The sequence below is a fragment of the Podarcis tiliguerta genome, assembly GCF_965153285.1.
Source record: "Podarcis tiliguerta genome assembly, chromosome: 1".
Taxonomy (NCBI): domain Eukaryota; kingdom Metazoa; phylum Chordata; class Lepidosauria; order Squamata; family Lacertidae; genus Podarcis; species Podarcis tiliguerta.
The window spans coordinates 38954590-38980134 of record NC_139534.1 but is presented as its reverse complement, the minus strand read 5'-3'; the positions used below and the strand labels follow the sequence as shown (position 1 = coordinate 38980134).

Sequence of the window (25545 nt, the reverse complement as noted above, 5' to 3'; positions counted from 1 at the left end):
CCATTCTCAACTGAAAAACTTTCGTGTTTTACACACTATCCAAAATCTTAGAGGCTAAAAAAAGCTATTACTTTTTATAGCTAATTAGTGTCTAATAATCAATTTGACACATAGACTTTGATAAATGAATGGAATAAAGAATTAATGAGCCCAATCTTAAACAATGGGATAATGTACTAGCCTCCATTTCTAAAGTGTCATTAGATTACAAACTATGTCTCATACAACAAAAGATTTTCTTTTGAGTTTGTTGGACTACATCACGATTGCTTAGCATGGTCTATAAATGACAACATGCTATTGGAGATGCCATATGGAAAACGCTTCTTTGAAACATGTTTATACAGTGTTCAGTGTTTGCAAATTTTGGGGGGATAATACTAGGGTGTATAAATACTATTGTGGGGAAAGAGTTAAAAGTTTTGTCATTTAAAGCCATATATCTAATATATGGAGCTTGACAACTGGTCAACATAAATGGATTCTCCATGCCCTTACATCTGCAAAAAGACATTGGAAGGATAAAAATATGCTCCCTTTGATCAATGGATAGACAACATGACAACTCTAGCAACCTATGAATGGATCGCTTTCAGACAAAGATTACATATGGACAAATTTAATGATATTTGGAACATATTTATTGAAAATATAGTTGACTCCTGAACCGATGTATACTTGAGGAAAATAATAAGTTTATCTACTTACATATATGCTACATAGTTCTGCAATCTTAATTACATGTTATTCTTAACTTCATTATTATTGTTTTCCTTTGCTTTGTTTTTTATGTATTTTTTTCTTTCTCTTTTTTCCCTCATTTACTTTAATTCACCATAAAACTTTCAATAAAATATACAAAAGAAAGTAAAGACAACCAAATAATGCAGCTGCCCCTAAGCCTAGCCTATTGTCATTCAGGCTGCTATGGCCTGTTCCTTGTCATAGATCCGAGACTTAGCAGGATTCTGAAATTCTATACATCAGTTCTCTTAGCAGTAGTGCCAGCTATTACGTACGTAGAACCTCAATGAGAATTTTGCTTTTAAAAAAAATTGAAATCAATAGTTTCATATACTTATAAAAGGGTGTGTACCTTTCGTTGAAGTCTCATTGACTTCTGCAACACCACACTTAATCAGCATGCACGTGGTGGGCAGATAATCACAGCAACAATTTGCATTATTTCTAAGATATTCAATTTCATATGATGTAGAAAGTGACCACTTAGGAAGGGCTTGTCTCCTTTTAACTGAAGATGTTAAATTACTACACACTTTCTTTTCCCATTTAACCAGGCAGATTTTAGTTTTCACCCATTAAGGATTCTACAGGAAAGAGATATATATTACAGGGCTTGAAAATGGACCGTTGTTCAGTTATTGAGAAAGTTTCAGGATAAATAACGAGGCAATTTTGCACTCATTTTAGCTCTGCATTGCACATGCAGGCTATTCATGCTTTGTTAAACATTTTCAGGTGTCAGTTATTGAGCCATACTCTTGATCTCAATGGCTCATTACGTGCATTTTCACCCATCTTTCTTTTGCTTATAATCAATTTCCTTTGTGAATGAGCAAAACCTGAGTACATATTAAAGAGAGGAGGAAGATTTTTTTTTTTTTGCTTACTTTAATTTCCATTATTATGGATTTTCAAAGTGAAATACAATGGAAATAAGGTTGTCATTTTTATTTTGATGGGGTGTGGAGAGGAGAGTGCAAGGCAATGCTGGTGAATGGTCTGAAAACAAGTTGAAGAAAAGCCCAGAAAGACTTCTCTGGAACAACATACAGGGACAAATATTCAAGCACTCTCCAATTAGTTCATTATTTTTGCTTATATGGTGTGATGGAGTGTTTATGTAATTATGCATGCAAGGAATATTCAGACTTTAGCATCAACTCCAGAACCGTCATGGTGAAATGCATAGACCATCTCATCAAACTCCAGCTGCTCTGTGACATATTGATAAAATGAACAGCTTATACATGGTGACAGGACAGCCCAACCTTCTCATACATTAATGCCCTTACTGCCTTTATTAAATTCCTTCAACGCATTAAATGACTTTGTTTTCAAAGTGACTCAGAAGAATTGCACAATGACAACTTGGCTATGCTTAAAGTAATTCTGTTCCACTTGTTTATAGTGAACTTTTCAATCCAAGAATAAATGTTCAAATTCATAGCCATCATAACAGTCTTCAAATCAAAAAGCCTCAAGTTGCCTTTTCTCTAAACACAAATAATCTAATATTGCTCATATCCACTCCCAATTTTTAAAAGGCACTAATTGCTTCCGAACAAAAAATAAAACTATACCCAATAGCACTACACAGCTTGTTTATTTAAATTTGTACACTGCAGTATTCTAAGACTTCAGTCGGTGAAAAGACCAGATTTATGAAGGAAGATAAATAAGGGTGTCACCTGTGAGGAAGCCCCAGGTGCAATAGGATTTGTTGGATGGCCCTCTCTGACTTCACAGAGCACCAATATAAGAAAAGAAGAAGAAGAAGAAGAAGAAGAAGAAGAGTGATTTGATATCCCGCCTTTCACTCCCTTTAAGGAGTCTCAAAGCGGCTAACATTCTCCTTGCCCTTCCTCTCCCACAACAAACACTCTGTGAGGTGAGTGGGGCTGAGAAACTTCAAAGAAGTGTGACTGGCCCAAGGTCACCCAGCAGCTGCATGTGGAGGAGCGGAGACGCGAACCCGGTTCCCCAGATTACGAGACTACCGCTCTTAACCACTACACCACACTGGCTCTCAAAAGGGAGAACCAATGTCAGATTTCCCTTCCCTATGACTGCTGAAGCCTCTGACATCCTGTCCGAACAAAAGGAGCACTGACATCAATATGGCGAAAAAGGGAAAACCAGGAAATGGCTTGGATTCATCCAACTTCCCCTCTCACGCACCCAAACTGGGAAGAAATTTAGAGATGTTCCTAACCACATCTAAACTACTCTGCTTACATTGTTTCCATGGGCACGGCTTTAGATATGACAATTATATGGACTTATCTCCCCTGATTACTACCGTAAGATGCCACTCTAAATAACGTTTATATAATAACATTAAATCTGTAAGAAAGTTTGCTGAAAAGATAGAGGCTCTTCTTATCATTTTGCTTGAAGTTACTTTCTCAAACTTAAAATACTTACTGTGAAGATAAGGAATAGTGCTTATTATCCATTCATCTGTTAGCATGCCAGTTTTTGATGTCTCAACGCATTTCAGCTGACTTGAAGATTCCCTTGATTCAATCCAACAAACTGTGTTCGTGTTGTATATAAAATCCAATGTCTGAATTCCAGTTCCTCTCACAAAGCCAAGGGTAGATGATTTAGTTCCATTTAGATATAGGACCTCAATAGTATCAGAGCTTGCAATCAAAAGAACTGGAGGTGAATCATTAGGCTCTGGAAAACAGAACAAACATTAAGGAAATAAGAGAATGGTTCATTAACAAATAAAAATGAACACATTAAAATACACCCAACAATTGCTTTCAGGAATTATATCAGTTAATATAGATTCCAACCTAGAGTGCTAATCCCACTTTCATTGCATTCGAAGAAGATTCAGTAATGACCAGCCACCTTACATTTAAGATTAGGTTGTGAAGGAAGGTGTGTGTGTGTGTGTGTGTAATAAGCCAGTTTTTAGTTGTGATTTGAGCACAAGTCACTCATTTTTGCCTGCTTCAGAAGGACCCATGAGTGTACTCAAATTGGACAGGAAAGAGGAGGTGGAATGCTAGTTGTGGAGAGTGACAGAAAGGCATTGTTAGAGATTTGTGGCAAAACCTATAAATTAATAAATGCCAGGGTTTTGATTAACGGGGGATGGGTTAAAACAAAGTGCAGGGCTGTGCCATACTGGGAATTCCTGGGCTGGGTTACTCAAATCAGCCTGACCGAGCTAGGTTAAGGGAACAATAGAGAGCCATTGAAGGTCGTTGCCAATGCAAGAGAACTGCCTTGAGGTGTGAACAGCGACAGGGGTTGGAAAGGTTGCCAGGGTAACTGCTCTGGGGGAGGGCAAGGTGTTTCTGGGAAGGAGGAGGAGGAAGTAAGTAAGGAAGGTCCATCTTGGCGAGTGTAAAGGACTGTCTACAGTGCTCTGGGCCATGCTGCAAGATCCGGATGCCCTCCCTACAGACTGAGGGTGTAAATAGGCAAATAACCTCTATTTCTTAATGCACAGTGTCTTCTATTCTCCCAAGGTACAGAGACCCTGTGTGGGTGCCTGAAATCCCATGCGCTCTTGCCATGGCTTGGCAGAGAGAGGGATGGGCGTCAGGCTTTTGTAACAGTATGAAGTCTAAATCTGGTCTGAACTTCCACCCCGGAATGAACAGGCTGAGAGAAGTTCTTGAAGAAACTAGTATCAGACATCATGATCCTCAAACCCCAGAGGAAAACATAGCTTCCCTATTCTGTGCATCACCAGGACAGCTGGTCCATCCAGAAAGTGTACCATGGGAACTGGGCAATGGATCTGCTGAATTCAGACCCTCCAAGGGACAGTCCTGGATTGACAGAAGCCATCCTGGTTTCTTATTTGATCCTAGAATGTCCCACTTTTCCTTAGGATGCCCCTATTTTCATGAGAGAAATGTTGGAGGGCCATGGAATAGGATGTCCCCAGGGCTTTTTCCCCAGTTGGAACTCACCAGAACTCAGTTCCAGCACCTCTCAGGTGGGCACCACTGCTATCTAAGAGAATGAGTTGAGTTCTAGCATCTTTTTCTAGAAAAATAGCACTGGACATCCCTATTTTCCTCAGAGAAATGTTGGAGGGTATTTGAGTTAGGAAGTCAGGCCACCTTCCCCTATATAAATTCTCTTATCTCCTCAGATCTCAAAACAGATTAATTTGTGAAGATTTGAACTGGAATTACCCTGATGAAGTCAGATGAAGTTAGGCTAGAGAAGTTAGATTATAAACTAAGCAGGGATATGAATCTGAAATAGAAACTTAACTACGTATCTAGCTTTTATACAACACAGACTCCAGTTCCACACTGAAAATATAGTATTGTGTTGTTGTTTTTTAAAAGATTTAGGCTCTAAAAGGATACAATAACCTTTCTCAGGCATAAAACTAAAAATGAACATTTTCAGCAACAAACTAGTATTAAAAGTTAAGGGAAAATAAAAATAAATGAAATTCAAGAATGATTGCTGTACTCTTTCTGTATAATGATGAAAATGTATGGCAGTGTGTCCAAGAAATTCATATTGGATAATGGTACTGAACGATACCTCCCAAAGAGGGCTTTGCACATCTTCCCAGGTTTATGACAAGGGAAATGGTATATTCAATATTGAACTGAAGTAACTGATATTTATAAAAGTGCTGATCATAGTTGGTGAAAACAAAGGTGAAGACAACAGGCTTGTGATTTGGAATATAAAAGTCTATGTTCGGCACACTCCCACCCCTGAACTAGAATTTGTCTCAGGAGAATATCATGCAGTAAGGCCACGCACCAACACAAACATCATAAAACTGGAACTAAATAATAATTCACATCATTAGAGGTTGTGTCAGTCACATGTTGACACCTAATCTATACGCGTTAACTCATATTCCTCCTGGAGAGGTCTGGCAAGTTGCCATCCTCCTTAGGATCATCATTTAAAACAACAAGACTGACAATATCCTAAACTGGGACAGATAAGCAATGAGAATTCACTGTAGAGATTTGCTTGCCTCTGGAAGAAAATACCCAGATTTGCCTTCCATTCTGATTCACTTTGATTAGCTTCATGACATCCACTTGTTGCAACTGCTCATGAATTTTCAGAAAACTGCAGGAAGCTGTATGTGCTTACAGGATGCAACTATTCCAGGTATTTAAATGTGAGAGCGTTCACAGTAAATAGGTATTAAAATATAATTTTTGAAAGGATGATAATGTTCTCTGCTATTTTGGAAGGTGTTTGGTTGGGATAGCAGACCAGTTATTGTCTTTATGTCCTTATTCAGCCATTTTGTGGTTATTTTATTATATTGCTTTACTCAGCTTTGGTTTATATCAATGATACGCTACCATCTGTATGAAAGATCTAAGTATTTTGTTTTGAATAAAATAAACAAATTGCTAAATTCACAACCAAAGCGTTTATAGCTCTAAGGCAGGAGTAACCAATGCCGTGTCCTCCTAATGTTGTGAACTCCGATTTCCATTGCCCTAGCCAGCATGCCCAATGGTCAGGGATGATAGTCCTCAACATCTGGAGCACACTATGCTAGCTTCTAAGACAGGTCTTAACTGCAATAATCATAAGCCATGTATTGTGTAGACCAGCTTGTTGGAAGAAACCCTAAACATTTTAAATGTTTTATGCAATACACAATTTGCTGGACAAGTTTACGTAACGCAGGTAACTCGCAGCTTACTTGCATTGTGAATATTCAACTTTACGTGGTTGACAGCTTGCCAGTTGAAATCCCACAACTTTATACACATGGAAGGTAGGGCACTTATAAGTTATTTTTGCACTGGGTTTTCCACATAACAAATCATACAGAAGATAATGCAAACTGGTGCCTCATCTCTTTACATATCCTCTATGGCAAGACTTGCCTAACTTAGGAACAAGCCGGCAGCAGAAACTTTCGTTCTATAGTTCTTATTCATTCACAGGGCCTTGTGTAGTAGAACATCCTTGTCATTCGCATAAGTGTCCTGCTTTTAGTACCTATTTTTGCTTGTCTTGTGTTACCCTTCTCCTCAAAGAATCACAGATTTGTAGAGTTGGAAGGGACTATGAGAACACCTAGTCCAACTCCCTGCAATGAGGGAATCTTTCACTCAATGTGGGGCTTTAATCAGTGACTCTGAGATAGAGTCTGGTGCTCTACCGACTGAGCTATCCTTCAGGGCTTGTTTCAAAATGACTTGCTGTGGTCCTGTTCTCTCTCTAGTGACCGCTGATCTTTCTAAAAGCATTCTGTTATTTTTCCTACATTACATTATATTCCAAATCTCAAGTGTATACAAGATCTCAGATGCACAACAGCTAGAGATAAACAACAAAGAAAAGCACACAATCTGAACATTTTTGCAGTGTTTTGAACATATATGTGGATCTACTTTGCTGTATTTGAAAGGCTGTAAGAAAAGCAATATTCTAGTGACAACGAGACTATAATTAGGCCAAATGAGTTTTAAACTGTTCAAATAATGATGCTGTATTTGGTGTTTTAATGAGACATGAAATGGCACACCTCTAACCCACATATAAAAAAAGTCCTTAATTATATCTCTCTTTCTCAAAAGGTAGTTAGTTTGCTCCTTGACTGTGGTTAAGATGATGAAAGACTTGTATTCTATTCTCTTCCTATCTGCTTTTTACTTGAACCACAGATCAATAAACAGTGTCACAGCACATAAGAAACCAAAGTCTCCCCCTGCTACGCTGCCACCATCAGCTACAACTCTATTGCTGAAGAAAATCTTCAGAGTATTAGAGGATACGCTTACCTTATAGAAGATCTTTTACAAAGGAAAGACAGAAAAACACTGGGAAAAAATTACAATCCACTTTGAATCATCTTGCTATATTAAAACAAGCTTTATAAGAGATGATTCAATAGGATCCAGAAATTTGCTAGAACTGAGACAAAAGGCTGGTGGAAAAAGAATGCACGAAGTACAATATTTGAAAGAAAACAAGAGCAGAAATATATTTCACAATTATATGCCTGAAAAAAGAGCAGTGCAGATTTGAAATCCTAAAACTTTAATTTAATTTAGTGAGTTTCTCACATGAGCATTGTCAATTTGTTCTGAATCTTTTTTAGAAGAGTAGAAAAACATACACATTAAAGACTGTGCAGAGCAGACACCTTTTGATCATAGTAAGGCTCTCTTCCTTTCATTACAGTCTATTTTTTCCCATAGATCTGCTGTAAATGAGAAATATAACCTTGCATGAGCTTTTCCAGAAGCTAAAAATTTAAGTAGCTGTTTTTGATATTCTTTTTCTTGCATTGACACTAACATAGTTGTGAAAGCCTTGCAAAGAAGAATAAAGGTTCTGAATCTTCAGCAAAACTCTATTTCATTTCCCCCCACCCACTAACTAGGGGTTCTGGCCTACTCTCAGTAATGCAAATATGAGTCCGATTGATTCCAGTCAGCTAAATGGATTATTATCAAGGAGCAGGCCTGCAGCCTAGTTATCAACTAGATATTTGGGGGGCTTTTTAAAAGAAAAAGTAGACATAAAAGGATTGTAAGAAATCTGATCACAGCTTTATGGCAGCTATTTCAGCGTCTAATTTCAAATCTCATTTTGGAACCTGATTTTTTTTTTTAAGCCAATGATGGTCACTGTCCACTAGGACTAGTGAGGTGAAGGGCAGGGCAACTAACAGCAGTCAGAGCTGGAGGAAGGCAGAGCACACGTGCCACATACAGAGACAGAATTTAAGTAGTGAAGTGGGGAGAAAGAGTAAGGCGAAGGCAAAGGAAGAAACAGGGAAGTTTAGGGGCAGAAGCAGCTGGGAGAGGGTAGACAAGTTATAGGCAGGTGAGAGCTCTTCTGTGCTGCACTGCAAGAAAAGAAGCCCTTTTATGCTAGCACAGCACAAAGCCTAAACAACCTAAGATCATGGTTCCAATATAGCAACTTTTCCTCTGCTTCTTCTTGCTCAGTCTTTGAAGTGGTGTGTTGGCTAAGCATCCTTCTGTCAGAACAGAACGCAGCATCAGCAACGTGAGAGGTTGAAACCATCCTGAATGAATTCTAATTGGTCAAGGGATACCACTCAAGAGTAAAATTGGGAGAAATAGGACTCATAGGATGGAGGTTTAGGATGGAGGTTTAGGATGGACTGGCTTGACATTCATTAGGTACTGGCAGCAAATGCAGATCTACGGGAGCTTGACTAGTTTGGTTGCCCAGGGTGTGGAGCTTCTAGGGTGCCACAGCAGGCACCACAACTATGAAGTCCAATGGAAAGCAAAAGGTGGGAGGGGTGGCACTAGATTTTGATGTCACACAGGGCACCACTGAAATTTGAGACTCCAGGGTCTGCCGCTGCTGGCACAGTCATTTATTTGCAGCACAGAAGCTGAACAGACACTATATATAGAAAAATGTACACTCATGAATGAAACCCTCCACTCAGAATGTTTCTCTTGTTGAAGGCAAACAGGTAACTTTCACATATTCCCTTTTGCAGACCTCTTACGTCCCCATAAAATCTGCTTTAGAGGGTAGGGGGAAATAACCTCATGTTTAAAATGGGAGAAATATTCTGCAATGTGTCCAGTGGATTGATTGTGGGCAGTGGTCTCGTACAAGCCGATTGGCTAGCTGGCAATGTCATCAGGCTCAACTTTGGCAAGGGTCAGCTCCACCTCCAAGTTCCTGATTGAAAATTCTAAAGTGTAGCTGATCCCAGTGAGGCTTGAAGTTACTGCTGATCAGCATAAACTCCAAGCCCTGCTTTCAGCAGAGATGGGCTTCTGTTGGTGCTTGCATTGCGTGCCAAATTTAAAAGGCACCAAGTACAAGCCCCACTAGCCAATAAACAACCAGGAGTGCATTTTAGGATTCATGACTGTTCCTTTGCAGTCACATCTTTACCTGCCCCATACCTGACATAATAAATGGCATCAAAGGGGGCGTGGCTTGGGGGAAAAACAGCCTCACAGGTAAAATTAATAATAAATTAGGATCGGCTGCCATGTTTAAATAGGCCCGGAGTATCAGAGGTTGCCCACTGCTGATTTAGATAATTGACTGATTAAGAATTAGAATAAAATGGCTGCCACTGAAAATTCTGTGGGAATATAATAAAAACATGGTGCTTCATTTGAATAAGTACTGTACTGCACTCTTTCTTTAGAGTTGGAAAAGGCTCCTCTTGTGCAACCACATACACCGATACCAGAAAGCAGGGCTAGGAGTGTTGTGGAACTCCAACTCCCATCAGCCCCAACCAGTGTGGCCAATGGTCAGGGATAATGGGAGCACTAGTTCAGCAACACCTGAAGTAAAAAATGGAACTGACCCTGTCCATGTGAATATCCAACATAGACATTTGTTGGATATCAAACAGCAAGCCCCAGCGATTTAGTGCCACTGGATGCATTTTTAAAAAAGCAGCTGAGTGATGCAGAGTTCTGGTCATTTTGGCTGATAGAATACTGCCAAGATTCTGGGCCCATGATGGGGAAAGGAATAAATAATTCCAGGCTCTACATTTCCTTATCGGAGAGCTCTCTCAGCTATGGGAGGGATGTAGAGGCAATGAAGTGCAGGAACAGCTGTTAAGGCAGGCGAAACAAAATGAAATGAAAAAGAAAGCTTCATATAATGGGCATTTTCCTTCCAGCAAAGTCCCTTGCTTACAAGGAAACAGGGAAGGAAGAGCAAAGGAAAGTTTTTCTGTCAAAAAACATAGAACTGTATAGGCCAGAACAAAGCCCTACATTGGCACTGTACACTACTAACCAGGCAGGGCTAGTTGTTACTGTTTTAGTTGTATTTATCTGCAACCCAAAAGGAGGTACCTCTCTGGTACCACTGAATCATAGGAAATGCAAAATATATAGATGGGCTGCACCAAAAAGAAAAGAAATAAAAACAAAAACGAATGGTATGGGAGTAAAACAAAACAGGGATGATGTAAAGTTACCTAGGCTCACAAACTTTAGAAGTTTGCTGCATATCACTATACTTTCAATTTGTGGCTGGCCTAATCTGATGAATGCTGTAATCCAACATCTGTTAATCACAAGTAGACCTTAGTCCCAGGTAAATGTACATAGGTATCTACCCAAATACTGACAAATACTTATTTCGTAACAGAAAAAACTAGGTTAAAGTAAAAAAAAAAAAGTGTTTATCTGTAGTTAATTGGCAGTTTTGAGTACAGTATCAGCACTGACACCTGCCAAATCCCACTAAAATGACATTCATGATGAATGACAAGTGAAAAGAAATATTGAAATTGATTTTTGCTGCATAATCTTAGTTTGTATTATATTACTATATTTCAAATCCATTGCTGTGGTTTGTGGATCAATATGAAATCTAAACAAGTTTTATTTCTTGGGCTTATAAATGCCTTTACTCCTGTATACTGCTCATAGCTTCATGATCCTATGTTTATTTTAGTTTCAGTATAATAAATTTATGTAACAGTATGAAGACCATCCAATTAACCCATCTGTATGTCCATAAAAAACAGTGCAACACCATACGTGTCTACTCAGAAGTTACAGTGAATTCAATGGGACTTACTCCATTGTAAAAGTATATAAAAGTATTTTTCATTTATTTTATTTTTCATTTATTTTGTTTTTCATTTGCACCATGGAGAAGGGTGGTCTCCTTTTACATCCCAATTTCTTTTTCTTCTCTTTTTCACAGTAAGGCAGAGTGCCTTGTGTGTCATTATGCATGCTGATGGTGAACAGATTGCAGGGGGAAAATAGGCTGTAGAGTCAACACATTGACTAGGGAAATCCCTTCTTCAATTTGACTTCATTAAACCAAACTTGCTAATTCCCTTAAATGCTTAGTTTATTATTGCTAATGAAAATATGCATTAATTATCTAATAAGGCATAGTATTAATATCATTAAATCAATGCTCATGGGATGTTGCTAGGAGCAAGGCAGAGTCTCAGGTCTAACATCCAAAGGGAATAATTACTTCCTAATAGTTTCATTTAAGGTGGACTTAAATTATTATAAATACTCATCTGTATGTGGGAGAGAATCAGATGAGATCTAGTTGAAGGATAGAACTGACTGAATTAACCTTGACTGAGTGGAGCTGTCTACTCACATTAGCTAAACTTTTTCAAATGTTTTTGACTAATATAAAGACTACCATCTAATACTTTGGGGGAAGGGTTTTAATCCAGCTTTCTGCTGATGTGTTAGTTTTCTATCTGCAAGGGGTTTGAACTCTGACACCTTGAGGGTTCTGTTCTGGTTTTCCAACTATATAAAATGTAAAATGAAATTTCATTCATACTTTGGCATAATCTATCACATTTACTAAGGCAATAAGATTTATCTACTAAAAATAAAGATAAATATGAAAGAGCTGGGGGGGGGAGAACTATATAGGTGACAACTGTTTATCCTTACCTCTTTTAACTTTGCAAGATTTTTTGTCTGGCTGGAGAAGATAACCTTCCACACAGCTGCAAGCATATGAGCCATCTGAATTTTCGCAGGTTTGGCTGCAGACCCCATACAGACTGCATTCATTTACATCTGATGGAAATATCAAAATGGTTTGATTAGAAGCAAGTGTTAGAATGAGAGATTTACATACAAAGCCCCCTTCCTTTCTTTCATGTATCTTCTTGAGTCTCAAGCCATATGGTACAGCTGGAATCTGGGACATTAGCTGTCTGAAAAGATGGTCTGAAGAAGAAGAGTTTGGATTTGATATCCCGCTTTATCACTACCCAAAGGAGTCTCAAAGCGGCTAACATTCTCCTTTCCCTTCCTGCCCCACAACAAATACTCTGTGAGGTGAGTGAGGCTGAGAGACTTCAAAGAAGTGTGACTAGCCCAAGGTCACCCAGCAGCTGCATGTGGAGGAGTGGGGAATCGAACCTGATTCACCAGATTACGAGTCTCCCACTCTTAACCACTGCACCACACTGGTTCTAACTATCTGAGGGCTACCCAGTAAATGTGTGAAAGTTGATGTAAGAATGTTCACATCCTAGTTAAAAGCAGGATGACTTTCAGATTACTTCCATCAATTCTGTAACTGAACTCTAATATGTTTTCAGGGTTTCAATGTTCTGTTTTCCCCATGATCTGCCAATCTCACCCCTCCGTTCTGCTCTGTTAAGTCAGATCATCCTGGCTAAGCAGCAATGACATTCCATTTCTCTCACTTCTTGACAAAGGATCTTGCTAATCTGAAGAGTGACAGCACTGATTCCAACATTTTGACCTTTTTTAGGACCCCTGCATAAAAGTAATGTCCTGTTTGACCATTGGCTATTTTCTCACTCATCCATGCCCAGGACTGAAATGCTATCCTGTTCTATCACAAATATCTTACTATTTCAAGGCAATGGTTCTTCAGACAACTATGCATTTAAAATCATATGCAACTTCTCCAAGAAATCAAGATGAAATCAAGATGAAACCCCACCAAAGTAGTTCATTGAGCTTGAGGGCTTAAAAATAATATGACAGAATGGTTATTTACCTTGGCACGTTTTCCCATTGATGCCAAGTTCATATCCTTTCTCACAGTAGCATCCAGTTCTGTTCCTGGATATAGCACATTTGTACTGGCACTGCATTTGTTGACATTTTGGTTGCATTTCTGAAAAAGAAAGATAGTAAAATGTTATCAAAGTGAGAATATTTCATATTATTACTACAACAACATTCTTGGTCAGTTTTTTTTTAAAGGGTGGAAAAAGTAAATGCATTTACACCACCAGAAGCAGGCCAGAATGGAAAGACCCCCAACTCTGACATTCATGATCTTGAGTCTCTAGCTAACACAGTTTTCCTGAGGCAAGTTAATAAGTTCACAGATCAAAGTTTTACCTTTTCCACCCATAAAGCCTTAACCTGAAACACGGGGGAAGCAAGAGAGCAGGTTGATCTTTGGAGCTGCATTTGTTCTAGAATAGGGAACCCTTGCTAACCTTGGTGTGTTTGTGTGTTTGTGTGTGTGTGTTCCAAATTTATTGGAGTCCTTCAACATGAGGAACTGTGGGCATTTTTGGACTCTTACAATAATGCCCCTAAGCAAGATGGTATTCCTTTTAATCTCCCCTCAACTGCATTCCTGAACAGGAACCCTGTGACAGGGATTTCTTTAAAATGTAATATTTACATCTAAATCCACCAGTTCTTAAACATCCCTTCATATTATACAGACAAAGGTGAAGAACTTTCAAGCTGGTGAAAAAGAAGCCCTACGATCACTTGGTGCTAATTATAAATTGAATTCCCAGCTCCTAATTGGTGGTATTGGCAGCGCTGCCACTACCAGGGTAGAAGGGCAGCAGTAAATCAAACCAAACTGAAGATCTTCCAGCCAGATTATCTATTTAGCCTGTCACAAGTACTATATTCTCCCTGTAAAGCGGGGAGGGTGAGGCAATTGCAGCACAGTTTCAGTGAGGTCTATAACTTAGCTATGTCAGTTAACTGTTGCTAGCTGAACCAGCAGTTTCTGTCACATGTATTTCAATTCCTATTGCTTTGTTTCAGCTTTGCCTTTTCTTTTGCAGATTATCTTTCTTCTCTTCTTTCTTTTCTCGCCCATGTCTCCTTTCAGCTACTCCCGAAACCAACTTTCTCCCTAGGTTTTGGCCTTTCCAAGCTTCCTGCATTCCTCTCTTCACTGATACAAGTATTCTGTCACCTCACAGGTGTATATACTACACATGGCCTCCAGCTCTTGCTTCCCCTTCATGTCAGCAGGCATTAACAACTTTAACACTCTGGGGCAAATATAATTTTCTTGCAATTCCAGCAAGTAAGGCAAAGGCCAATATACAAAACTGCTTTAAAATGGGAGTGACTTTAGGGGAGTTTGTACGCTACATTCAACAGGTGTACAGTCTGTGTACATGCCTATACAACCATTGAGCTGTATGTGTTATTCACATGTGACATTCAGCAAGTGTACTCTCTCTAGTCTATACACATTTGCTGGCTGCAAAAGGGAATTGCTTCAATGACACTTATTAAATTTATCACGGAAGCAATTCCCTTTTACTGGCAACAAGGCAAGGCATGCCAGGCATATTGCACTTCCTTAAACAGTATTGTGTTCATTACTTGTTCCTGGCCACTTATGTTCTTCTTAGAATTACCATCAATGTTTTGCGTAAGTCAGATTTGAAGTGAAATGTGTGTCGACCTTCTGAGGTACAAAGGAAGTGAAACTTTCCCAAGGGTTAGTAAACTCTACACATCTTTGTCAGGTATATCCTAAACTGAAGAACAAAGCATGTTTTTCCTTAAATGCAACACCAATATGAGGAAAACCAAAAGATTCATGTCTGAACAAGAGATGCACCCTTCAAGTTTGCAGTTGAACAACAAATGGTTTTAAAACTTTTATGAGCATGGTATAAGGAAGTAAGTGGAAATCATGTAGATCTATCTGCCTTTTCTATTGCACTTTTATCTTTCATCACGGCTCCAGACCTACTTTGCCTCAAGTAAGAAATATGCAACATAGTTATAGTCAGCTCTTTCTAGCTGGCTACTTGAATAAAGGAATCACCTATAACAAGGCCTTTCTAGGGAAAGTCTGAGGCCTGCAAAACTTCCCCCTTTACTGCACACTGGTACTGGCTGAAAGCATGTTTCTATCCCTTGGAACAGGCATAGGCAAACCCGGCCCTCCAGATATTTGGGGACTACAACTCCCATCATCCCTGACCGCTGGTCCTGTTAGCTAGGGATGATGGGGGTTGTAGTCCCAAAACATCTGGAGGGCCGAGTTTGCTTATGCCTGCCTTGGAATGCTGCTAGAGGAGTGGCCACAGCTTATGTACAGTTTCACCAAAGGAAGTAGTAGGATAAAATTGAACTCCATGTGAAATCATGCTTCTCTCCATCCTTACTTTATTTTCACAAAAAGTTGAAAAACTCCATGATGTAGGTTAGGTGAAGAGCCAGTGACTTTGTTTCTTTCAACGTTAGAATTAAGCACCGTTCAGTGAAATTGATTGCTGGTAGCTTTAGGACAGCCCCCCAAAAGTGTCTTCACACAATCCTTAGTTCATTTGTGGAATATGCTACTATGGGATGTGGTGATGGCAAGTGACTTAAATGGCTTTGAAAAATGATGGGCAGGATTGTGGAGCATATGTGCCCCAAATAAACAGCAATTGGCCCTGACAAGTGGGACCTGCCAGAGCATCCTGGCAGGTGTGGTCTGAAGGGGTGGGGCGGGGCGTCACACGTGTGACACCATGCACACACAACAGCTGCCTCCCCCCAAAAATGTGGGACCCAACTCGGTGCCCCTGCTAATGCTTCACTCTTGTGCACACAGAAGAACCCAGAGCAGAACCCAGAGAACTAGCATTACTGTTAGTACAGACAATGATAGCTATATGGAACATCTAGGATCAAAAGTAGTCAATGGGGAAGTGTGGGCAGGGGGAAGATGAACAACGGGAAAGGTTGTTTGCCTTCATGCCGTACTTGTTGACTGCCTGGAACAATCTGGCTAGTCAGTGACAGAAATCAGGATGATGAACTAAATGGGCCCCTGGTCTGATCCAGAAGAGCTCTCATGTGTTCAAGCTAATGGCCATTCATTTAGTCTTACGGCTACAACTGCCTGAGGCATGAGGTTGCAGAAGCTTTTGTATTATTCCAGTAACTGTTTTGTATGCTTGGCTCAGTTCCTCAGTTAAAACCCATCAGGAATCTCTGACTTTCGCTCAGCTGTGTTCCTAATTAAAAGATCTTGCAATTTCATTTGTCAGTCAAGTTCTCGCTGTCTTATCCTCAATTCAACGAACCACCTCTCACACAACAAAGTCTTTATTGATTTAAGGCAACCTCTCTCTGGGTTTTTGATTTTTTAAAAATGAAAAGAAGAGTTACCTTGCCAATCAGCAGTTTGCTGTTAATTCATCTCTTTAGCAATGACTAATAAACTTATTGCCCTCCTACCCACCTCCTACAAACAATGAATTTTCAGAGATAGAAATCCACTCATAATACAGTAATTCCGGCTAATTACTGTCCCTTATTAGCCCTCCAATAACAGAGTGTGTGAAGCAAGGGCTTGCCTTTGTATATGGTCTGTTTCCAAATAGTATGCTTATCTGAGGGACGTTAACACATTTCAATACTATATTGGAATATCATCCAACTGTTTTGCAAAGCTGGTGTCAGCTACTACAGTGAGAAGGTTGTTGGGTGACAAATCTTTTGTAATGGATAGAACAAAATGATTTGTTCAGACAGAATAGCATGAACAAGTTTTTGTTCAGTTGTTTCTCCCATTCCATCTCCTCCACCAGCACAACCCTGAGAAGAGCGGAAACATTCACTTCCATTTTTCATGAAATGCAATTTAGTATTCCATCCAAACCTTGAAAATTCCACTTGCACAGAGTTTACCATGATAGTTACCCCTTTTCTGGGTGGGAGGCGGCTGTGGCCCCTCACAGATCATCCGTTATCTCCAGTAGCCAGGATGAACAAGTTTGGCTGGCCCTGTAAATCTTTTTGGCTGGCCCCATTGCAGGGTGGGATTGCCCACTAAAATCTCTAATTTGAACAGGCCAATCAGGGACCTGCTAGTGGGCGGAGCCTCACTGATGGATCATGATTCGGATGCTTGCACTCTAGTCCAACAGTGACACATAAACGCCACCTCGGTAGTTTGGAGTCTTGGGGAGGCCATAATCCTTGGCACGACCCTGTCAAAAGTTTCCACCCTCTGGCTGGAGGATGGAATGGGTATACACCCAACGCCTAGCCAAAATCCACCTACATCTGGAATCTTTAAAGTTGTGGCCATTTCTAACCCAAATCATTCTCTGCTTGAGGTTGTTCATTACAGCTTAGCTATAGCCACTGCACAAGGGAGGTGGCGCTGTGACTAGGAACACAACTTTCATCTGTCACTCTCTCATAACTCTTCAGTTCTTATAAAATCAATATTTTTTCCTTAAACACACAAATCCAGGCAGCTCTTTGCTGATGCCACTTCATGCCTTCAAAGGCATACAACATTTTACCATAAAGGTAGCTTGATTTAGGACGTTGTAAAAGAATAAACAGTAGAAATATATAGCTTGTCATCTTTTACTAGTGACAATAACAATAAACTTTATTGATATAATTTAAACATAGTATATAATTACACAGTTCATTGAAAATTGTTAGCCTGCATGTGTCCTTTTGTAATTCTTATACCCTAGACAGGTTGTATTTCTTCCTCAAGCAAGCATGAAGGAGGGGTCTGCTGAATTCTTGTTGCGAAAGGGGGAGCCTCTCCTAAAATGGAACCTGATTTATTCATCTCTGTTTTATCTTTTGACTGATGAAAAGCATTTCAAAATATTTAAAAGTGGATAACCAGATTCACTTCCTCTTTTCACTCTTCTAATCACTCAGAGAGGTGTTTTTTTAAAATGCGTATTGAATTCCTTCACATTGCCATTTATGTCCCATTGAATTCAGTAGGACTTAGGGGCAGGTAAGATTGCTGTTCTGTTCCCTAAAACATGTTAACAGAAGTTGATGACAGAGACATTAAATCTTAATTCAGTCGCAAATCATTATGACGTCAGGTGACCAAGAGGCAGGTTATGCCACCAACCTGTCAAAGTAGGCCTCTGGATGTGGGGACAAGTAATGATCTGGTCTGCTAGGACAAAAAAGTTCACTACCCCCTGCTATATGGGGAGGGGAGAGGGTTTTTTCAGATTTCCCCAGAAGGGAATATAGCTCAGTGGCTAGCCATATGGTCACATGAAGAAGATCCCAGTCTCAGGACCTGACCGTTCCAATTAATGCAGCTCAGGCAGCAATGATAGGAAATGATTTTGAGAACAGGATCAATTAGCAATGGAGACAAAAGAAGATGGAAGGCTGAACAGGGAAGAAAGACATAAGGAATATGGTAACCAAGCCACATGTGGAGAATGAGCAGTCAACTATCCCAGGCAGTTCATTTTGAGAAAAAAAGAAGCCTTCTCATGAGTGGTGCTTGTTCTCATTTTACTTATTTAAAATATATTTTAATGGCCTTATGATGAAAAATTCCAAGGTGGCGTATAATGGAGTTTCTAAAAATATTTACACAGAATTGCTGTAACTTCTTGCTTCTTTTCCTTTTCCTTTCCATTACTATTTCTAAGCAAATGCAAGGTCCATGGGGCTCCGGCTACATTGTTGCCCTGTGCAAAGTACTGCCTTAGTCAGCTGGTTGGGGTTGTCTAGTGATAGTGTTGCTATCACGGTTGCTATGATTTCACAGAATCTAAGTAATACAGTGGTACCTCTAGATATGAACGGGATCCATTCCGGAGCCCCGTTCCCATCTAGAGGTAAACGTAACTAGCAAAGGAACATCTGCGCACACATGCGTCGATTTTTGCCGCTTTTGCGCATGTGTGTGACGTCCTTTTGAGCGTCTGCACATGCGCAAGCGGCGAAACCCGGAAGTAACACAACTCGAACGTGCAACTCGAACTCAAACGCGCTCAACTCGAAGCATATTTAACCCGAGGTATGACTGTAGTTCAATTTACCTTTTATATTTCCCAGCATAATATCTACAGTGCCACGATAATAATAATTTAAAAAGACCATAGAGAAAATATAGGTGGATTCTAAACTTGCTTACATTAAGGGAAACCTCACCAGATTCTACAGGTTTAACTTCTAAATAAACTATATTTTGGACTGGAGTCTCAGGACTTGTAGCATTCTTTAAACACAATGCACCTGATTTAATTGAGCCCCACACTACCATCGCTCCAAGATAATCTGGTTACTTTATTTAAAAAGAAAGAAAGAAAAGTGTGGTCATTGTGCTTTGTTGTTTTGCTCTGCACTTTTGTCTTGGCATGGAGACAGGTAGAACAGACCCATGTCACTCCTTGAATGGATGTACACACCATCTTCAGTCAAGCTGAGGGCATATGAGAACAACAGGGAGAAGAATAGGCCAGAGAGAGTTGGAGTGAGAACACAGCCCTATTTCACAGGATGAGCCTTCATACTGGATTGTGCTGCATATGTTCTCCTGGAATAACACAATCATTTTATGGAGCTTACGTGAGCATCCTATTTTATTGACCAGTGTGAGAAGTCCTTTTTGGCTGATGAGATCAAAGTCTTTCATCAAGTCTATGAAGGTGGTGCACAAGGGGCATCTCTGCTCTCGGCATTTCTCCTGCAGCTGGCGGAGTGAGAAAATCATGTTGACTGTTGACCTCTGGGCTCTAAAGCCACATTGTGACTTGAGATAGACCCTGTTAGACAGTGACTGTAATCTGTTGAGAACTACATGGTTAAAGGTTTTCCACGCAGCACTCAGCAGGGAGATTCCTCAGTAGTTGTTACAATCATGGTGGTCACCTTTGTTCTTATAGAGGGTCACAACGCTTGAGTTGTGCATGTCTTGTGGCATGCATCCTGTTTCCCAACACTGCAAGAGAAGGCCGCAGAGTTGCATCATGAGGGAGGAGTTGAGGCTGGCTATCAACACTTCTGTTGGGATTCCATCCCGTCCTGGGGTTTTACCACATGCCTATGAGTTGATGGTGTTCTTCAGATCATCAAGGGAAGGACAGACACCCAGATCTTCAAGACAGGCAGAGTCTGAACGCTGTCAACTGCTATGTCAGCAACCATGTTTTCCTGCAAGTACAATTCTTAATAGTGCTCTCTGCCCATTGCTTCATCTGCTTGCTGCAGTCTGTGATGATTTCTCCAGACAAGGTTTTCAGTGGTGCAGTTTTCTTGACGGCTGTTCCAAAGGCCTTCTTCATGCCTTCAGACATTTAGTGGGTGTTGCTACTGACAGCAGGCAAGCTGAATGTTCTGACAATCTGCTGGGCATCACTCCTTGCTTTTCTTGGTGCAGCAAGTGTCTTCTTGCAGGACTTATGCTCAACCAGGGCAACTAACCCTACAGCTTAGTGAATGTAGGGAGGGTCATTCATCACACACACACACACACACACACACACACACACAACCTGTCTCACACAAATGTTGAGATGGCTGTGAAATCAACACAGGCTATGTATTATGGAACCTTGCTGCCAGGGCCAAGCAGTGGCGTTGCAATGGGGGGGACGGTTTGCCCCGGGTGCCATGTCTGGGGGGGTGACAAGAAGGCACCTCGTGGCAGTGTGAGCAGCCATCATGCCGCCGCAGCCGCATGTGGAGGACCGAGCGCTGCATGGATGGTGGTGGGATCCCTCCGTTGCTGCTACAGCCACATGTAGAGGATCCTCCGTTTGCAGCTGTAGCGGCAATGGAGGGATCCCGGCACCGTCCGTATGGCGGTCGAGCGGCAAACCGCTATGTATAGCGCACGTGTGGCATCTCTACGTACGGCACATGTGTCACACATAGTGATGTCGCACATGCGCCCTATGTAGCAATGCCCCGCCCCAGGTGTCACAACACCTTCGTTCACCCCCGGGGCCAAGTACCATAGCTGTCAACCTTCCTTATTTGGTGGGAAACTCCCATATTCCAGTGACGTTTCCCGCTGCTATCCCAGATTGTTGATAGCCCGTAAATTTCCCAGATTTCAAAGAAAGCAGCTCCTCTCCCTCCCGGCTCCCTGCTGGCCAGGGAGGCTCCTCAACTGCATTGCTTGGCTGCCCAATAAGGAGTCTGAGAACGACAGGGGGGTGGAGCTTGCATGCATTGTTCCGATCAAATCAGCTGCGTTGCCTGGGGACTTGCCTTTCCTTCAGCACTTCCCTGCTGTATCCCTTTGCCGGGTTGCTGCGCAGTGGGAACCACCGCTTGAGGCTTTGTTTGGCTGCTGGCTGGGCTTTCTGCCTTTGGCTCGGAGGGGCTCTATTCTGTGTGTGTGTGTGTGTGTGTGTGTGTGTGAGAGAGAGAGAGAGAGAGAGAGAGAGTGAATGTGTCACTTAAGCTGATAGTAGGAATGCTGTAGCTTCACACACTTACCTTCACACAATGTGTAATTAACTTGGGGAATTTTTTTACCGCAGGATGTGGTGAGGTCAGTACTTTAGATTTACAAGGGGATCTGAGAGATGAATGGGAGATACCGTTTGTTAGTATTAATGGACAGCTAAATAGAAACGTAACCCCAAAAGTTAGGAGAAAGATATCCTGACTGGGTAGCTTTGCTCACTAGTAACATTGAACCATAAGGACAAGATGGTTGGACAGTGTTCTCGAAGCTACCAACATGAGTTTGACCAAACTGCGGGAGGCAGTGGAAGACAGGAGTGCCTGGGACAGGTGAGGCTGCTGATCCCTTATTTTGGCTGCCAATCCCTTATTTTTGAGGCCGCTGATCCCTTATTTTCAAATCTGAAAGTTGACAGCTATGCCAAGTACACTGTGAAATGATAAAACACTATCATCTTGTAGTTCTGAAGCAATGGGTAGCCCTTGAAGTCCTTCCTAAATGTGGTTGTGGACAATGGCAAAAAATGTACATTTAAAGCATGTCTTATTTGCTCTTATCATGGGTGCCTCAAACTTTAGGTACGTTCAGTTCCCAAAGGCACATGCAGTAGCCACTGTTACTTACATTTAATATGTTATTTATCCCTTTTGTAACACAGAATTAAATGTCTATCCAAAAGGCTAGTCTTAAATCACACACATAAAGTCATTTATGCCAGCAAAGCACATGAGGAGTTCTATTAGCCTCTAAGCTTCACCCAGTAAACCATACAAATGAGGGTAAAAAAGGCTGCTATACGCGTTCCTGCCAGTATTAAGGAACATCTTCATTCATTATTTTGTTTATTTTTAAGGTGCTTTTTTGAACTATAGTGCTGCTGCTCTAGTTATTTTTAATGGAACACGTTGCATATGATAGAATTATATTGCAGTATCTTTTTCCCCCATTTAAAATGACCTACTACATTATGCTGAGACATCATCTTCTGCTTTACAAGCAAGAATTGTTCAGTACCATGTTGCCCTTGAAGAGTATAAAGAACTTTAGGACAGATTACTAACACAGCTCTTCTCAGAAATCGCATTCTAATTGTATACCATACATATTCTAATATCATTTGCATATTCAGATTTTCTTTGCCTGGCTTGTGTTTCCATGGATGTGATTGTATCTATTCATGTTCTTTTTATTATTTGATACTCTAATGTCTAGACCTTTATCAATTATATGCTGTAAGCTCCGTGTTGTTTCTCCCCTACCCCCGCCATTTTATATTACCCATTTTTCAGGTACATTTCTTTTGCAGATTAGGCGGTATGATCTAATTTAATTTGCCCTAAGCTTTTTGTCGTTTCTGCAGCATAACTCTCTCTTGTTTTCTTTCCTGACAGCAAAGGATACTATGATTGATAGAATTCAATTGCTGGTTTGAAATAATGCAGGCGGTTCTTATTGTACAGTTGTCGGCCTTTTTATGAGATTTACCTATTGTACCATGAAAAATGCGACAAAATGTAATGATCTTTGGTCACACACCTGGTCCCATAACTCTGCCATGGTAAATATACCATGGAGAATAGATATGGAGATATGAATTGAGATTCATAAGCTTGCTTACCAGTCATAGCTGTGCAGAGTCAAAGGCCAACACAGTAGCAAAATGATTCACATTTAAGATAATGTGAAATACATGAAGAAGACAGATGTGCTCTATTAGTTGTTGCATGAATAAGTTAGAAACTTAGGCAAGCAGGGTAATTACTTTGCTCAGTTCCAGATTCTATCCCATGTCTCCAGGTGTGCATCACTGTTTCCTTGCGTATAAGTGAAATACGCTATAATACTATGACAGCCTTCACCAACATAGTGCCCTCCTGAAGGTTTGGACTATGGCCCCATCAGCCCCAGGCAATTATTAGCATCCCTTTTTTGAGTAAGGTGCTTGAGAGGATGGTGGGCTGGGCAACTGTAGGCACACCAGGATGAAGCAGTTTCTGGCCCAGTTTCAGCACCAAAGCCATCTGACTGATGACCTGGAGGGAGATGGAAAAATACTATTCTTAATTTTCCTTAGCCTCTTGTTGGCTTTGATTATTGTAGACCACAATATCATCCTATAGTGTCCATGGGGGCTGAGGGCACTGTGTTACAGTGGGAGGTACAGTGGGAGGATCCTGCCTCCAGGATCACTGCCAGAGAGTAACATGTGGAAACTCCTCTTTGAACCCATAGTAACATTGCTATGGGGACCTACGGCGTTCCATATTGGCTCTCATGCTATTTAATGTTCTACTTATTTTTTAATGGTGTGTTAGTACTTTAATTTTAGTTACTATTTTTATTGATGTCTATGTTGCACAGTGTATACATACACATCCCTCTTAGCTCTTTTGGAGGAAGGGATTTATAAGTGTCTTAACGAAATAAATATTACAATCTTCTGTTATCTCCACAGCTACTGTAGTTCTGTGGTCAAGGTTCATATGGATGATGTTCTTCCACATAGTTAATTCTGTGAGCAATACTTACTAAATTTAAAACATTGCTAGACCCTCTATTGCCATATCTTCTGCTTTGCAGACAAAATATAAATATTAATTATAAAAACCAAACAAACAGGTCATATAGGGCAGCAAAAATACTGTATAGAAATTTGAAAGAAAACTAGTGGGAGGGGGGATAATGCCAAGTAAACTTCTTTGATGAGGATATTCTAAAGACAAGGAGCCACAAACAATTAGTATATAAATGGCAATTTCTAAAAGTTTCTATAGATCCCATTATACGGATTTTTGATGCCTTTGGAGTTTTGTTTCAGGAGACCCTCTTTTGTAAAAAGTCAGAAATACTCGCAAAGGCTTCCCTTCATTATACAGCACAGTGGAAAGTAATTTGTACGAAATTACTTCAAAGAGAGGTTCTGAACCACCTGAGAGTGAAGAGTCAGATTAAATCGCACACTCCCAACTGGACATAAACTGTACTTAGATGGCTGTGCTGTAGATCAGCAAAGAAATTATCAGTGTTCTCTCTCAAAATGGGAAGCAAGCAGCAACACACTTCCCCCATGTGATGTCAGGCCATGAATTTGGACCCCCAGGGTGACTCACTGGTATGTGTAGTAGTAGTAGTAGTAGTAGTAATTCTATTATTTGTGCCCCACACCTTAATCAAATTAATAAAAAACTACCTGAACACAGCTAAACAGTTGATTCGGCAACATACATTTGCATTGAAATCACTGCACTTTTAGACATGCAACAAAACCTAAGATTTAAAAACTGGATGATTGCACACAGGCAGAAACTAGCACTTTAAAAATATTGCTGAATAATTGTTCCTAAAAACGTAGAATGAAACATGGATGAAGAATATCTTATAACCTATATAGACAGAGAGCCTAAAGGCTCAGTACCTCATCCAGTTAGAATGATTTCTAGATCTTAGAGTGAATAAGTTTATATTGGGGAGGGCAAAACAGCACTGTCAATTCAAATGTCAAATCTATTATGTGAAACTGCTTTTAAGCTCATAACAGTGTGTGCTGCAAAGCAGTTCTGCATTGCAGATGGAGTTTCCCCACACAAGAACTTTCTGACCTTCAAAGAGTTGGTGCTGACCTTTAAAGCCCTAAATAGCCTCAGTCCTGTATACCTGAAGGAGCATCTCCACCCCCATGGTTCAGCCCAGACACTGAGGTCCAGTGCCGAGGGCCTTCTGGCACTGCGAGAAGCAAAGTTACAGGGAAGCAGGCAGAGAGCCTTCTCGGTAGTGGTGCCTGTCCTATGGAACGCCCTCCCATCAGATGTCAAGGACATAAACAGTTATCTGACCTTTAGAAGACATCTGAAGGCAGCCCTGTTTAGGGAAGTTTTTAATGACTGACGTTTTATTCTGTTT

The 25545-nt window shown here is 40.5% G+C and overlaps 1 protein-coding gene across 3 annotated transcripts in view; it reads right to left on the bottom strand.

The window, feature by feature from the left end:
• LRP1B (LDL receptor related protein 1B) overlaps positions 1–25545 on the bottom strand; it is a 728211-nt gene that overhangs the window by 281815 nt on the left and 420851 nt on the right. For all 3 annotated transcript variants that reach the window (XM_083404224.1, XM_083404226.1, XM_083404225.1), the window contains 3 exons: positions 13222–13341; positions 12135–12263; positions 3169–3426 (listed from right to left, as the gene is read on the bottom strand). In XM_083404224.1, the coding sequence (XP_083260350.1) occupies positions 3169–3426; positions 12135–12263; positions 13222–13341 (507 nt within the window). The remainder of the gene's footprint in view (positions 1–3168; positions 3427–12134; positions 12264–13221; positions 13342–25545) is intronic.